This window comes from Plecotus auritus (assembly GCF_963455305.1).
Source record: "Plecotus auritus genome assembly, chromosome: 4".
NCBI lineage: Eukaryota > Metazoa > Chordata > Mammalia > Chiroptera > Vespertilionidae > Plecotus > Plecotus auritus.
In genome coordinates this window covers 82,374,370-82,390,007 of record NC_137775.1, presented here as the reverse complement: position 1 = coordinate 82,390,007, position 15,638 = coordinate 82,374,370, and the positions used below count along the sequence as shown (strand labels likewise).

The following is a 15,638-nucleotide window of genomic DNA, read 5'->3' as shown; positions in this document are numbered from 1 at the left end:
TTGAAACCTGACAAACCTGAGCTCTCACCTTTGTACCCCACGGAGACTTCAGCTCCCTCCACTGAAAACGGAAACAGTCTTCTGGAGAGTAAGTAACAGGCGTGGGTTGCTGCAGACACAAAAGTCCCTGGAGTGATGAATGAACTTCAGGGTTAAAAATCTTCTGGGATTCCTGCTACACCCAGACCCACCGTCTGCAAATGCTTGTAGGTTCCGCTCCGTGCGGCAGGAGGCAGCAGACCCAAGCCCCAGGCTCGGCCAGCGCAAAAGCAGAACAGATGGAACCAGCGACCAGATGGCCCCGCCCGGGATGCTGAAGGCCTACCTGACTGGCCATCTCCCTTCCGCGGGGCGGGGCGGGTCTGGGAGGAGCCGCACTTGACCGTGGACGGAGGGACGCTGCGCATGCGTGCTTAAGGAAGGCACCGCCCAGAACCAGCCGCCGCTGTCGAAATCCCGAAAAGTGGGGCGCAGGCCACCAGGACCACTTCCGGATTTCAGGTACGACGTTTGCTCCGGCTGGCTCCTGGGAGGACTTGGGGCTGTAGGTGGGTTGTACACGTTGCAGTCGAGCACTTGCTACCCTGAATTTTCTCGCAAAGGCGCAGAAATAAGCAGACAAGTAGCCATGCAGAGGAACTTGGTAGGTTTTTTTCAGGAGATGGGGGTCTCAGGGATCGCTTCTCTGACCCTCCTGGGAATTCCCCATATTTCTTCCTCCTCACCGTCTTGAATCTCCCACCTGTCCTCCCTCCCACCTTTCTGGAGTTAGGGAGAGGTGGGGCTAGGGGTGGGGCTTGTGGATCTTGGCAAAAAAAAAAAGGTTTTACTTTCCTAGCATCACCCAGGTTTCACTGGAATGTATCTTTCGAGCCCCAAGGAATGCAAAGTTAGGCAATTGTTGTTATTCAACATGTGAAAATGCTTTTTATATGGTAGGTTACATAAAATCTCTTAGTGGGGTCCCCAAATTTTGGAGGGTTAGTGGCAAGGCAGAGCTCTGTCACCTGGATTTGTACCCGGTGCACAAAGTCATTTTGCTGCATTGCACCCAAGATGTTTTCTGGCCCTTCTAAGTGCTGAGCATCTCCTTTGCGATGTGTCCCACATCGTCGTCCTCCCCGCAACCCCCCCCCCCACCCCATCATGTTGATGAAGCTTTTCTTGTGTGCTTCTGCGTTGCTCAAATGGTCCTGCCATGGAAGAGGAGAAAGAAGGGTGATTGCTTTTTGTTGGAATTTTCTCTGAGCACAGAAACTTCTTGCAAAGATTGGGAATAGATTTTTTTTTCCTCCTTAAAACAATGCTCAGTTCACTAGGAGATTAAGGGGCTGGCTGTTTCCTGGCATTAGAGCTATACTGAGGGTAAGTCAGTGACACCACATCTTCAGACAGAGGTTGTTTACTTAGGTTCACTCACCACTCATTCATTCAGCAGGTATTTACTAAAACCTGCCTATGCGTGACAATGAGCTTGATCCTGTGAGAAAGGCAAAATGAATGTCACCTGAGCTTTATATTCAAGGATCTGGGCTAGCTGAGAAGAGAGATAAGTCCAACATAACTAACTCTATGCCAGGTAGAAGAGGGTGTCAGAGAAGAAGTGGGGAGCTTGGAGGAGGGAGAAGAATCAGTCTTTCACATCAGGTGGTTGGCTTACTAGGAAAATTAGGTCCCCAGATTACTATCTGGTGATGAGCGATCTCTCATAAGTGTCAGGTCTATATAGGCGTTTTCCCAACTGTTGTGTCAGGCATCTCAGACTGAACATGTTTCAAACAGGTCTCATCATTCCTGGTCACTCCCTCCTTCCCCCATCACACACCTACAGTTGTTCTGGTGTCCCCTGTTTCAGGGACTAGCATCAAGGCTCCCCTGCCTCTTCTGCTCCTAATGGTCCAAGCCAGAGACCCAGGGTGAATCATCTCTGACTCACCCCTCTCCCTCACCTCTACATCCCGGCTTATGGATGCTACCTCCTGAACCTTTCTCATATCTGTCCACCTCTCTCCACCCTCATTGCCATTTCTCCAGGCCAGGCTACCATCATCTCATGCTTTGTTTACTGCAACAGCCTCTCAGCTTATCCCCCTGCCTGGCTTCAACACATCTCCCGCTACTGCAGCCAGGAAGTGCTTGCTGGAATTAAATCTGATCATGGGGCTCCCTTCATTCATCCTTTGCTGCCCTTGAGACAGAAACCAGATTCCCTCACATGGCTGGTCTGGCCCTGTCTTTCTCACCAGCCCCATCTCTTTTCACAACTTCCTTGCAATTCTTTCCATTTAAAAACATGTTATGGTTTCTCATGCCAGGAGGCCTTTGCCTACAACATGCCCTTCCTTGCTACCCTCCTCACTTTTATTACTCCTATGCTCCCCAAGGTCCCATCTGGGACTCTGCTTCCTCTAGGAATCCTTCCTTAAGCTCCCAAGCCTCTTTAGGTGCCCATGTCTCTCCTCTTATGGCTCATTCATGTATCTGCCTCCTCCGCTGTGCTGTACTACAAGTCCTGAAAGACCAGGACCATGTCTGAGGGCTTTGCTTCCTACTGCCTTGTGCAAAGAAGATGCTCAATAAATAGTTGCTAAATGGAATTCAGTATAAATATAAGTTTTAATATTATCGTTTGACTCAGTGAATGCCTGAATCATAAATTCACCCAACCTCAATTGTTTTCTCAGATCAAGATTAAAATTGGGTGTGAGGGTGAACAAGAAGAATAATCATTATTAGAGTAGCTAATATTTGTTGAGTGCTCAGTATGTTCTAAGTGCTTTATGGTATTAACTCATTTAATGATCACGGCTCTATGAGGTAGATATTTTTTATTATCCCTGTTTCACAGATGGAGAAACTGAGATACAGAGAGATTAAAGAACGTGCCTAATGTCACCCAGCTAGTAAGTGGTGACATCAGGTTTGAAGCCAACCATACACTGTGGAATATGATTAGTTCTTTCAGAAAGATAGTAAGTAGGACTGAACATGAGATGCTCATTGAGCTGAAGATGGTAAGTCCCCAGATGGAAGACTTACAACTTTTAAGCTATGAGGCCAAGTGGAGTGATTAATCCAGAATTTAAAACTCTAAAGAACATTTGTTTCAGTTGCATATTCACTTTTTTTTCAGCCAGTAAAGCTCAGTTAGGAGAGGCATTATAATGTCTAGGAATGAGACTTCTCTGAGTCTGAAATCTTGCTTCTGCTGTGAGACCTCAGAGGTGTTGCTTGCCTTCTCTGTGCCTCTCCTCATCTGGAAAATGGGGATAGTAATGGTGGCACTTACTGAAGAGGGTTGTGGTGATAATTAAATGAGTTGATACATGTAAGGCCTTAGAATGGTGCCTAGCACATGGTATTTGCTCGTAAACATTATCATTATTATTTGTTTTTCCATCATTTAGTCAATAATGGTTTTTGAACGCAGGTCCTTCCTACACATTCAGTCTCACTGCACTGCTTCTTGGGCACAGATGAGCTCCCCTGTTTTATTTCATTCTTCTTCCCACAGATACTGAGGATTTTTCAGTGTTGCCTCCTTCTCAGGGCTATCGTCTCCTCCTGTGCCCCGGATTTCCTCCCCAAAGACCCTTTTGCACAGTAAGTTCTAGCTTACCCTCCGAGATTCTGAGTCAATTTGTTACCAAGTGCTACAGGAAATAAAAGATCAGATTAACTTAAATGACAAGCAGTGAGAAAACTGAGAATGCAATGGAATTTCATACACAATTCCTCGTATATACAAATATAATTATTTCCCCCCCTGGAGGAACTATAGATGTAAAAAAGTTAAGATATATTGCCATTACCGGTTTGGCTCAGTGTATAGAGCATTGGCCTGCGGACTGAAGGGTCCCGGGTTTGATTCCGGTCAAGGGCATGTACCTTGGTTGCGGGCACATCCTCAGTAGGAGGTGTGCAGGAGGCAGCTGGTTGATGTTTCTCTCTCATCAATGTTTCTAACTCTCTATCCCTCTCCCTTCCTCTCTGTAAAAAATCAATAAAATATATTTTTTTAAAAAGTTAAGGTATAAAGCACTATAGGGACTCTCAGAGGAGTTGGTGTTAAGGATGGGGTGTGATGCAAGAATCAAGAGCCAGCTAGTGACCAGCGTCATGTCTCCAGCCTGTAGCTCGTATACTTTCCCCTACATCTTAAAGACCTGTGGGCAGGACTTCAGTGGAGTCTCTCACCCCTGGATGTATGCTTCAACTGCTGCTGTGATGCACAATAGGATATCGATGTCATTCAGTTAACTTTGTGCCAGGGCTTTGTTATATTCTTTAGTGACTTACCATCGATTAAGCATGGATGTCTCTGATGCCCAGAAGAGCTGTCTCATAACAAAGCCAGAGACAATGCAAATGTTTAAAGTGAAGCTGTGGTTCAATCAACAAACAAACATCCACAGTCTGAGGAGGATGGAGGGACAAATACCTGTTCAAAGATGAGAGAATTATAAGATGGAGTTGCTGACATCAAGGAATTTAGAAGAAGGAGCAGTTGGCTCCAGACCAGGCTAGAGTGACTAAGGAGGTTGGGAGATAGTCAAGAAGGGGGTGGGCTGTCGGGGGTGGTTGGGGTTTGTAGGTGGGAAAGAGGCGGACATTCCAGGCATTAAGTGAAGATTGTGGTGTTGTCTCCAGTGAGGAGACCTGGCTAACCACAGCAGAAATCTTACTAGCAGAAGTGGAAGGGAAGTAAACAGCTGAAGGTACAGCAGGTTTGGAAGACAAGGAAAGGAGACTCAACCTGAATGTCTCCCAAGTGGGCTTTAGGGGGATGAGCATGGTACACAGTGGTTGAGTGTTGGATGAGTGAAGATCTAGCTTCCCCTTTTTAGTAGAGAAATTAATGTCTATAATTCTGAATAATGCATATCACTTCTATATACATTTGCTTTCCCAAACGCTTTTTATTTTGTAAAAGTTGTCCTTTCTCCTTTGTTCTGCGATTGCAGCCTTGCCAATGGACCTTGTTGGTTTTGGTTATGCAGCCTTTGTGACATTTGGAAGTATTGTGGGATATAAGCGGAGAGGTAAGCTCTTTTCATCAAAATGCCTTGGTGGGGGCTGCTGATTGTATGAGGAGCAGCTGGGGGCCTGGAAGTAGGACCAGAAGCTAAAGATGTCCTAGAGGTGGCTAGGGACCAGCAGTGGAAGGGATTCCTGGATGGAAGGGGGTTTAGGGAACTGGGCATATAGAGCATTCAACCTGGGGGTTCTGGGTCCCCCTTCATTACAAAATTTTCATTTTACCTGTCATTATCAATTGCATAACTAATTGATTTAACTTCCTCAGGGCTACTCAGTTATTAGCAATTGAGAAAATTTTTTGTTTACGTAGTCATAATGTCAAAAACTGAATTATGTTGATATCGTGTGTTGCAAAGGAAAATTCGTTGACTACTTAAATATCATATCTCAAGTTGTCTCTGCATCTCTGTCCAAAAGAAGAAAAAAACCCAATTGATAAATTAAAGGGTTTTCATGGAGAACAATGAAAGGTCAGGTTTTATATTTTACTTTGTTTTAAGGTAGAAGCATTTATAGTCATGGTGTCTCATATTTTTCTTACGTTTTTATGAAATTGTTTTAATGAAGTATATTTTAAAGAGTGCTATATTTCTGGCATTGGCAGACTTGAGTTTGGGTGAAAAAGCAAGGTCTATGCAGTTATCAGGTTACTGCCTGCCTTAGAGATTGATGAGAAGTCCAAGACCAGAGCACAGTTCTCCCCAGCGGGCTGAGGGCCTGGCAGGTGAGAACGGGTTCTCTGCTGGGATTCCTGAGAGCCTGAAATTCACCTGAGGTTTTTGTTGTTCTTATTTTCTCTCTCAATATGCATAGCACTGTGGATATGCATTTGATGGGAGAATAATAATGGCACCAAATTAAGACCTGTTAACAACTACATAAAAGTTGGCATATTCAGGGAACCAAAAGAAGGCCAGAGCTCCAATAATAGTGAAAACTTGGGGTTTTCCTAAGTGTAGTGTGGGAAGCCAGAGGGTCTTTAATTAGAAAAGTGATCTGTCCAATGTATGTTTTTAAAAGGTTATGTTACTGTGTTTAGAGGATAGCTTTGGGGGTGGGTGGGTGTTGGGGGTGCAATGAAAAATTGAATATTATATCTGACTGTAACATTCTAAGCCTTTATATATGTGACATGGATGATATTATTAACCCTGTTTTGCAATTGATAAAACTCAGAGAGGCTATGTGACTTAGCCAAAGTCCTTCAGGCAATAAGTAAAAGAATTTGGACTAGAACCTAGGGCATTTGGCTTCTCATTCAGGATGCTGTTGCAACTAGGGTGTGTGTGTGTGTGTGTGTGTGTGTGTGTGTGAGAGAGAGAGAGAGAGAGAGAGAGAGAGAGAGAGAGAGAGAGAGAGAGAGAGAGGGAGGGAGAAAGAGAGAGAGTTTGTATGTATTGCTGCAATGGTTCTTAATCTGAATTCCTATGGCTATTTAAAAAGTAGAGCTACCTTGACCCTACCCCTAAGGATTCCAATCCAGCAGATTCTAAATAGAGTGGATTCCGTGAAGCAAGGGCAGTGCGTGTCTTGTTTAGTGTCACCGGCACGGAGCCCAGCGCACAGAAAGTGCTCGGTGTTGGTGCAGTGGGAGGACGGGTTGGGGGCTGGCTGGCTGTGGCAGTGCCCTGGTTCTTCCCATTTCTCAGTGTAGTCGCCATTCATCCCTGAGCCCTGGCATCTTGAGGCTGGAAGCTTTGTTAATTATTCAGGATAGAGCCAGCACTTGGTTTGCATAGCACTTCTCTCTCTACCCCTATAAGCTAAAAAATACCTCTGCATCTTATTTTTATCATCACAACCTCACGGTAAAGAGATGGAGACAAGGAGAATAGGGAGAAAAAAGAGAGGGACATAGGTCAACCTGTTGTTCCAGGTCATGCAATCAATGTCAAAACCAATACTACAAGGCAGACTTTCTTATTCCCTCAAATGATTTGGGATTCAGCATGAAACAGTCATTTCTTAAAGACTATCCATGTATAGGCCTGTATTCAGTTTGCTATGTCCAGTCGCGATGCCCAAGTAGAAATACACTGGAAGAAATACACTGAATGTATCATACTTGACATAATTCCTTTCACTTTCTGAGCCCATACATCCCCCTCTCTCCGCGCCCCCCCGCCCAGGTGGCATTCCGTCTTTGATTGCTGGTCTCTTCGTTGGATTTTTGGCTGGCTATGGAGCTTACCGTGTCTCCAATGACAAGCGAGATGTGAAAGTGTCTCTGTGTAAGTAAGACACTTTCCAGGTATGGAGCATTGAACCTGGGGGGTAGCTGATATGATGCTTCTAAATTTAATATTATTGCTTAGTGTGTTGGAATGGTACACAATAAAAAATTCGGCCTTCTTCTAAATACTAAAATAGTATTTTATTAATCAGGTCTTACTTTAAAAATATATATATAATTATTTTCCTTACATTCAGTTACCTAAACATTTGTTGAGTGTCTCTGGTGAGTGCAGTATTCTTCCCAGAGTTCCTGAGGAAAGTTGAATAAGCCAGCAGTCCTAGTCTTCAAGGAGTATTCTGTAAATAGAAATTTAAGTTAGAAAAAGACTTCCTTTTAAAGATGTTTCAAGAATGGATTTTAACATGCTTGTTTACTCAAAACCTTTTTAATGAGCTACTTAAGTGTTTTAATAGAGCTTTTTATCTTTTGAAGAAAATAGCAACTCAATACCTATGCATAATCTATATATATAAAAGGCTAATATGCTAAGTGTCCAATCATCCGACCAGTTGCTATGATGCACACTGACCACCCAGGGGCAGATGCTCAGTGACTTGGCAGCGGCAGTTCTTGGGTGGTGCACCCTGAAACCAGAGAGGAGGGAGCCCGATTCCTCACGGGACCGTGTGATTCCACCTTCGGCCGTGGGTTATGTTGTTGCTGGGGCACTGTCGGCCCTGAATCTAGTCTACTGCACACTTGCATTTGCGTTCCACACCCTGTACGACAGCAACTTTGCAGAGTGCCCTCTCGCACTTCTGGGACCCCTCGGAGGATGTCAGAGAGCTGGTTTCAGCCCCATCCCCGCAGGCCAGGCCAAGGGACCCCACCTGCCAGAGAGACCCCACTCACTCTGCAGATGCCAGGGAAGGAGCATGGGAGGTTGGCTCCAGGGCATGTCTGGCCCATTTCAGCCACCTTCTAATTAATTTCCTTTCAATGTGCACAAATTTGTGCACCGGGTCACTAGTAGTTGTTATATTAGGAAGCTAAATGATATCCCTTTTTTTCACAAGCAGGCATTGGTTAAGTGTTTGCAACTCTGATTCATGTATTGGTTTGTTTTTTAGTTGCAGCTTTCTTTCTGGCCACCATAATGGGTGTGCGGTTTAAGAGATCCAAGAAAATAATCCCAGCTGGGCTGGTGGCAGGCTTAAGGTAGGAAAAACTATTTTAATGTACATTTTCCTCTGCACCTCATTTTGAAATGCTGAATTTTGGGCAAAAGTCAGTGTTAAGTTGAAACGTCAAAGTAATTTTTTTTTTTTTTTGCAATAAGCATGACTGTGAACCCTTAAAATATGCCTTCAGTTAGTCTTTGGGACGGATGTGCACAGGAACATTTATATTGAATACTAGAGGCCCGGTGCACGAAATTCGTGCACTGGGGGAGGGTGTGTCCCTCAGCGCAGCCTGCACCTCTCCAATCTGGGACCCCTTGGGGGACATCCCTCTCACAATCTGGGACTGTTGGCTCCCAACCGCTCGCCTGCCTGCCAGCCTGATCACCCCTAACCACTCCCCTACCAGCCTGATCGACGCCTAACTGCTCTCCTGCCAGCCCGATTGCCCCCAACTGCCCTCCCCTGCAAGCCCGGTCACCCCCAACTGCCCTCCCCTACTAGCCTGAGTGCCCACAACTACCCTCCCCTGCCGGCCATCTTGTGGCAGCCATCTTTGACCACATGGGAGCGGCCATCTTGTGCGAGGGTGTGAGGGTCAATTTGCATATTACCTCTTTATTATATAGGATACTTAGTGTTGCTATAGTATTCGATCACATGTACACTTTACCATTTTCAGAATAAAGAACTCAATTAAGTCTCATTTTTTCTCATATTTACCCATCTGAGGCAGAATTTTGAGTTTTTAAGGGAGAAAACAATATTTTTTTCCCAATAGATCAGTAGGGAGCTTCAAGTTTCTCTTCATTTGATCCCATTAATTCTACCCATGAGATTAAGCATGTTATCAAGTAACAATTTATAGTTATATATATTTTTAAAGAGGTGAATAGCACTACCATTTCTATCCAGCTCAATGTAACTTTTAAAAAATGTATTTTTATTGATTTCCGAGAGAGGAAGGGAGAGAGAGAGAAACATCAATGATGAGAGAAAATCATCAATTAGTTGCCTCCTGCACACCCCCAACTGGGGATCAAGCCCAAAACCCGGGCATGTACCCTGACTGGGAATCGAACTGTGATGTCCTGGTTTATAAGTGGACACTCAATCCCTGAGCTACATCAGCTGGGCATATAGTTTACATTTTTAATTCTTCCTGAAATCTGCCTTAATATATTGAAAGCCATAAAACATGTTCATTTTCTTTGATACACATTTTTGCCTTTTGAAATTTTTTCTGAAGAAATAATGAGATGTATATAATGTCTGGTGTTTATTGCGACTTTATTCCTAATGCAAAACCTGATAAACTGAAAAATTAGAAACAACTTAAAAATTCACCAGTAAGGAAATGTTTCAGTAAATGTTTGTCCCCTTAATGGAATACTGAGCAGGCATCACATGTCATGTTTTAAAAAAACTACTTAGTAGCATTGGAAAATCTTAATAACATAAGGAGAGATTTTTTAAATGGATAAAAAAAACAAATATAGTGTGATCTCAATTTTTAAAAGTTTGTACATGAAAAACCAAGATCGGAAGGGAAATTCCTCAAACTGTTAGAGTTTGTCTGGGTGGCAGCATAATGAGTAATTTTCTCCTTCTGCTCTGTAGAATTTTCTAGTGTGGCTGTGTTTATGATTTGGGGAGGAAAGGTGTGATTACAAAGGCTGCTTTCCAGTTTGAGGCCTGTCTAAAAATGATACTTGGTAGTGGAAAGAATCAGAAGTAGGGTTTATGGGTCAAGAAGACAAGACCCCAAAGATATGAACTGCCTGCTGCTACCACCCTTTTAAATTGCTGTCTTTTGAAAACCACCAGAATGTGTCTTAGGTTGATGTCCCTATTTTAGGGACATGACTATCAGTAGTTTCAGTTCTGATGGTAAAAAGAAAACTTGTGTATTTAAAAAAAAAAAAGACAAGACACCAATCAATGAAAAGTAGCTGAGATGGTAATTACTCCTCAGAATTGTTCCTTGATTATTTTTTTTCAACTTGCTTAACTTTACAAGCTTTTGAAAGGTTTGTGTTTCTTTAGAAACCTTTCTCTCATAAAGCTTTATCCTAGATCTTTAGAACAGCAAGTTCTGATTTTTCTCATTCATTGAGTGAACATTTTTAAGTGGCTAATTCAGTCACGTCTGGGAAGTTCAAATGCAGGGGTAATGAGGTCACCCCTGCTCCAACGGTAGAAGCCTGGGAGCCAGGGTTTAGTCACAGTTAGGGGACCATGCGGCCCTTTCTGTGTCAGCCATGTAAGAGCCACCCTCCCTTTGCCTTTCTTCTCATCCAGCCTCATGATGATTCTGAGACTTGTCTTACTGCTGCTCTGAGAATCCGGAGGAACTGAAAGCTGAATTGATGTCACTCTAACGGACAGAGCACACTCTTGGAACTCAGAAGATAAATTTCAGTATGGAATGTTAAGGGTCTTATCTAATACTAGAAACAAAAGAAATATTGTCACCTATAATATGAACATTAGTCTGAGGTGTTGCTGTTTTGTTTTTGAACAAAACTTTGTTTTCTAATTGTCAGGTACTGTTTTCATTAAAGGTATTTAATAGCCTGGCCAGAGTGACTCAGTTGTTTAAGCATCTTCCCATGCACCAAAAGGTTGTATCCAAGTCCCGGTCAGAGTACATACCTGGGTTTCGGGTTTGATCCCTGGTCAGGGAGTGTATGAAAGGCAACTGATCAATGTTTCTCTCTCACATCTATGTTTCACTCTTTCCCTCTCTCACTTCCTCTCTTTTAGCATGTCCTTGGGTAAAGATTAAAAAAACACATATTTAATAAATTGTAATATACTTTTTCATTTGCTGTGTCTAGTTTTATGTATGTGGTATTTCTTGACAATTCTAAATACTCATCTGAAGTGAATTTAAATGAAACTGCAGCATATCAGATAACGGAATGCCCTAAGTGGATTTCAGAGAATGCTGATGTAGCTATGTCATTTGTATTATATTAGAAATTATATGTTTTGCATTTTAATTGTATTGCTGCCAGCATTATTTTTTTTCTTTAAAAGAATACATCATCAGCACGCTCTGTGCTAAAAGAATGTATTTAGTATTCAAATAAAAGATGGTCTGTTTTAAACCTGTGTTTTTATTTTTATTTTAGTGGCTTATCAATATACTTAAATAGTCTTTGACATCTAACTATTCAATTATTAATGAAAGAAGTTGGGAAGGAGGGTTATTAAACCAGAACTCCTCCTCAGGAGCAGTCATTCATTCTCTCTCTTTCTCTCTCTCCCTCTCTCTCTCTCTCTCTCTCTCTCTCTCTCTCTCTCAACATTAATAATTCTGAAACAAAAGTGATTTTGTCTCAATTCACCACTTCATTTTTAGACTTAGTTTTGACTTTTACTGTGCAAGGCACTTACTTTCAGGCCCCAGACTGAACATCAGTTCCAGCCCAATTCTCCTGCTGGTGGTTGTACGCTCTTTGGAAGGTCATTTCCTCTCTCTAAAACTCAGTTTCTCATCCTTGAGGAGCAATCGGGACTAAATGATCGACAAGACCCATTAGAGCTCTTAACATCTGCAATATTCTTGTTGACTGTGCAATAGTGGCAGATTTCAAGCCCTTTTCTATTATTTTATGTTTTTAATTGAGGTAACATTTGTTAATAACATTATATAAGTTTCAGGTGTATTATAATTCAATATTTGTGTACGCTATAGTGTGCTCACCACCAAAAGTCTGGTTTCCATCCATCACCATACATTTGACTCCCTTTACCCATTTTACCTCCTCCCACCCCGTTCCCCTCTGGTAACCACCAACCCGTTGTCTGTATCTATGCGTATGTTTTTGTTTTGTTTGTCATTTGTTTCTTTTTGGTTTTATATTCCACATATGAGTGAAATCATAGAGTTCTTTTCCTTCTCCATCTGCCTTACTTCACTTAGCATAATACACTGCAACCTTTTCTTTAAAGGAAGTGGTGGGTAGAGCTCCCAACTGAGAACAGCAGTGTTGAAATATTGCATTCAGTTACCTTTCCCAACTGACTTTCAGGAGGTTGTTAAACTTACAGAGATAAGTAATTCAATTAAGGGGAGAAAGAAAAAAACAATAACACCTTTACCGGATAGGAATTCCAGACAAAATCCTTTGATATACTTAAAAAATATCCAACCTAAAAAAAAAAAAAGAAAAAAATCGCACTAATTCTAATGGTAACAAAGACGTTGTGGCCACAAGCAAGTCTGGGGTGCCCCCTTCACTTGCTGATGGTCAAGGGTAATTGAGAAGAACCTTCATATTCAAATTGCCAACAGTTTATCAGCATATACTCAAACCATGATTATGGCACTGAAGTAGAAACGAAAGGTGAACTTGGTAATAGAATCATGTACTCTATATCTGGAAAATGCTGTAGTAATTGAAAGCCTAAGAAAATAGTTTGAAGCTATGCTGTGTCCTGAACTTTTCCCAAAAGGTGGTGCAAGTAAGTGATGATGGATCAGCTTTGATGATGTTCTCTGGAGACACCAGGTCAGAGTGAGATCACGTGGTCAGTCTGGGGCCTGGAGAAAAGAAGTTCTTAAATTTTTGCCCAGTGAATGTCTTTGAGGTGTTCCCTGCTGAATAGTCTTTTCTGGTCATTAAACTAAGAATGATAATGTTACTCAATGCCTTTCTCATAATGGCTACGATTTTGAACATTTGTTGTATAAGAGACACTTTACCCATTAGACAGCTTTGGAGTGTCTTCCCCATTCACAGTGGTTCCCCTTCTCCGAGAACTGCTCAATCTCTCTCACCTCCTTCACAGGAGTGATGGGCTCTGCCAACCATGGTTGCACTGCAGACCCCCACCTTCCAGCCACGACTGATTTGACCAGGTCCAATAAGTCACCTGACTCAACTGCAACCCAGTTTTCATCCTAGGAATTTAGCTTTGTGACTCTGAGGCAGCTCTGAAACATAATCTTTAATCCACCATAAGCCACAAACAAATGATTTAGAAGAACTACTAAGAAAGAGCCCAGTTAGCCTCTGGAATTGAAATAGAGGAAGAGAGTTGGAGGGAAGGAAGAGAAGTTAGACACTGAAGTACCCTTGAGAGAAAAGCCCTCTCTTTCCTCACATCGGCCCAGTCAAATGCTGGAGAAGACAGGCTGAGAAATGCCAGAATCCCAGTATGGCTTGGGGTTTCTGCAAGCCTGGGAAACATTTACCTTACTTCGTGCAAACTCAGAGCGACTCAAAAGCATTGAGTAGTAATGTCTAGGTGCTGTGTCTAGGCAGGTGGGCTTGAGATAGCCTGAGAGTTATCCACATAAGAGCCAGATGTTTCCAATGCGTAGTTACAAATTCAAAGGACCATGCTGTGTTGATGAAGGCAAGATGATCACCAGGGCATGATAGGAATGAGGACATCTTGGCAATCTCCTGTGTGGACAGAGGTCTGTTAAGGACAGGAGGGCCCTCTCCCTGGTGCCTCAGGACTTAGATACAACCCTAGAGAAAATACGGGGTGATGTTTTGGGAAGGAGACTAGAACTGTCTGAGATTAATTTGGTGCCCTTGGTGGAGTGGGGCTCAAAATCGAAATTAAATGCAGTTGCAGAAATAATAAGGGTTAAATTCTTGCACTCTTGTGTTGGTGAACTGATGGTCACTCCATCTCACATATAACATAAAGTTCCCTTTTCAGAGTGGATGGCTTAGACTCCATTTTAACAATCAGTTGACTGATAATTATAAAAAGAAAATAGGCCACACAACAGATGCTCTTACATTACACAAAAATAGAGGAACATTATCTTGTTTTGTATTCAAAGGCCTGTTCTTCACAATAATTTCCCGGGCTCTGGAGAGACCAAGTTTTAGAGTCCCAGAAAGTTGGCCTGGATAGGTTTTATTCGGAATAGCAAGATCGGCAATGTTTTAAAATTTCTTAAAAGCAAAAGTGTATTCTGAATGCCAATGTCTAAATTAGTTGCCTGGGTTAAATATTTCAAGTCAAAATATCTTGACTTTATTTGGTTGAGGTCTTTATCTCCTAAATGATAATGAAGCTAGATTATAGGTGGGTCAGCTCTGAAAAGACGTGTCACCATTTCATAATAATTTGACAAACTTGCTATTAAAAATACAAGCATTATGCTAAGTGAAATAAGCCAGGCAGAGAAAGATAAATATCACATGATCTCACTCATTTGTGGAATATAATGAACAACATAAACTGATGAACAAAAATAGATCCAGAGACAGAGAAACATCAATCAGAACGTCAAACCTCAGGGAAGGTAGGTGATGGTGGGGGTAAGGGGGAGAGATCAACCAAAGGACTTATATGCATGCATAGCCTAATCAATGGACACAGACACCAGGGGGGTGGGGGCATGAATGGGGGGTGGGGGGTAATGGGGGAATAAGGACACATATGTAATACCTTAATCAATAAAGAAATTTAAAATAAAAAGTACAAATCAGCCGGGTCGGCGTGGCTCAGTGGTTGAGCGTCGACCTGTGAACCTGGAGGTCACGGGTTCGATTCCCGGTCGGGGCATATGCCTGGGTTGTGGGCTCGATCCCCAGTGTGGGGCATGCAGGAGGCAGCCAATCAATGATTCTCTCTCATCATTGATGTTTCTATCTCTCCCTCTCCCTTCCTGTCTGAAATAAATAAACTCAATAAAAATATTTTTTTAAAAAAAGTACAAATCAAAACTATGGTACCATAATTTGTAGGATGCTTGACTTCAATTAAACCACCAAAAAATACCTGTAAGAATTCAAATAAACTCAAAATGAACATTTTAAATGTGAAAAACATGTTGCTGATTTAGAAATATACTCTTGGTATTATATGTTCATATATCTGTATTTAAAATAAAATATCCATAAATGTAACAGATAATGATACATTTCCAGTCTGCTCAAGATGTACATACTAATTTGAGGTGAGAGAGCAACAAAAATATTTGGCAAATATAACTGAACCAGTATTGTTAGTTCATTATAAATGATTTGAACTGTAAGTTTTACTTTCATTAAAGCTATAACTTTATTATGAACAGAAAAATTAGAAATATTTTTAATATCTGTTATTTTGTGTTAAGAGTATAGTAAATACATTCTAGAGTAATTGCTGGATTTTTAACAACTGAACTTGTTTGCTTAAGACAGTGGTCGGCAAACTCATTAGTCAACAGAGCCAAATATCAACAGTACAATGATTGAAATTTCTTTGGAGAGCCAAATTTT

At 42.0% G+C, this 15,638-nt stretch overlaps 1 protein-coding gene across 1 annotated transcript; it reads left to right on the top strand.

Annotated features, from left to right (window-relative positions):
• Window positions 1–210: 210 nt before the first annotated feature.
• TMEM14A (transmembrane protein 14A) lies at window positions 211–11,510 on the top strand. Its single transcript, XM_080663881.1, has 6 exons — window positions 211–501; window positions 3,515–3,603; window positions 4,965–5,042; window positions 7,170–7,271; window positions 8,347–8,434; window positions 10,699–11,510. The coding sequence occupies exons 3-6, from the start codon at window positions 4,973–4,975 to the stop codon at window positions 10,736–10,738; spliced, it is 300 nt and encodes a 99-aa protein (XP_080520007.1). The 5' UTR covers window positions 211–501; window positions 3,515–3,603; window positions 4,965–4,972; the 3' UTR covers window positions 10,739–11,510.
• The last annotated feature ends 4,128 nt before the right edge of the window (window positions 11,511–15,638 follow it).

Excerpts from the sequence above, each read along its gene's own strand:
- TMEM14A (XM_080663881.1), top strand. The coding sequence starts at position 4,973 with ATGGACCTTGTTGGTTTTGGTTATGCAGCCTTTGTGACATTTGGAAGT. Across the intron at positions 7,272-8,346 it reads AGATGTGAAAGTGTCTCTGT|TTGCAGCTTTCTTTCTGGCC; the intron begins GTAAGTAAGACA and ends TTTGTTTTTTAG. Across the intron at positions 8,435-10,698 it reads GGGCTGGTGGCAGGCTTAAG|CCTCATGATGATTCTGAGAC; the intron begins GTAGGAAAAACT and ends CTTCTCATCCAG.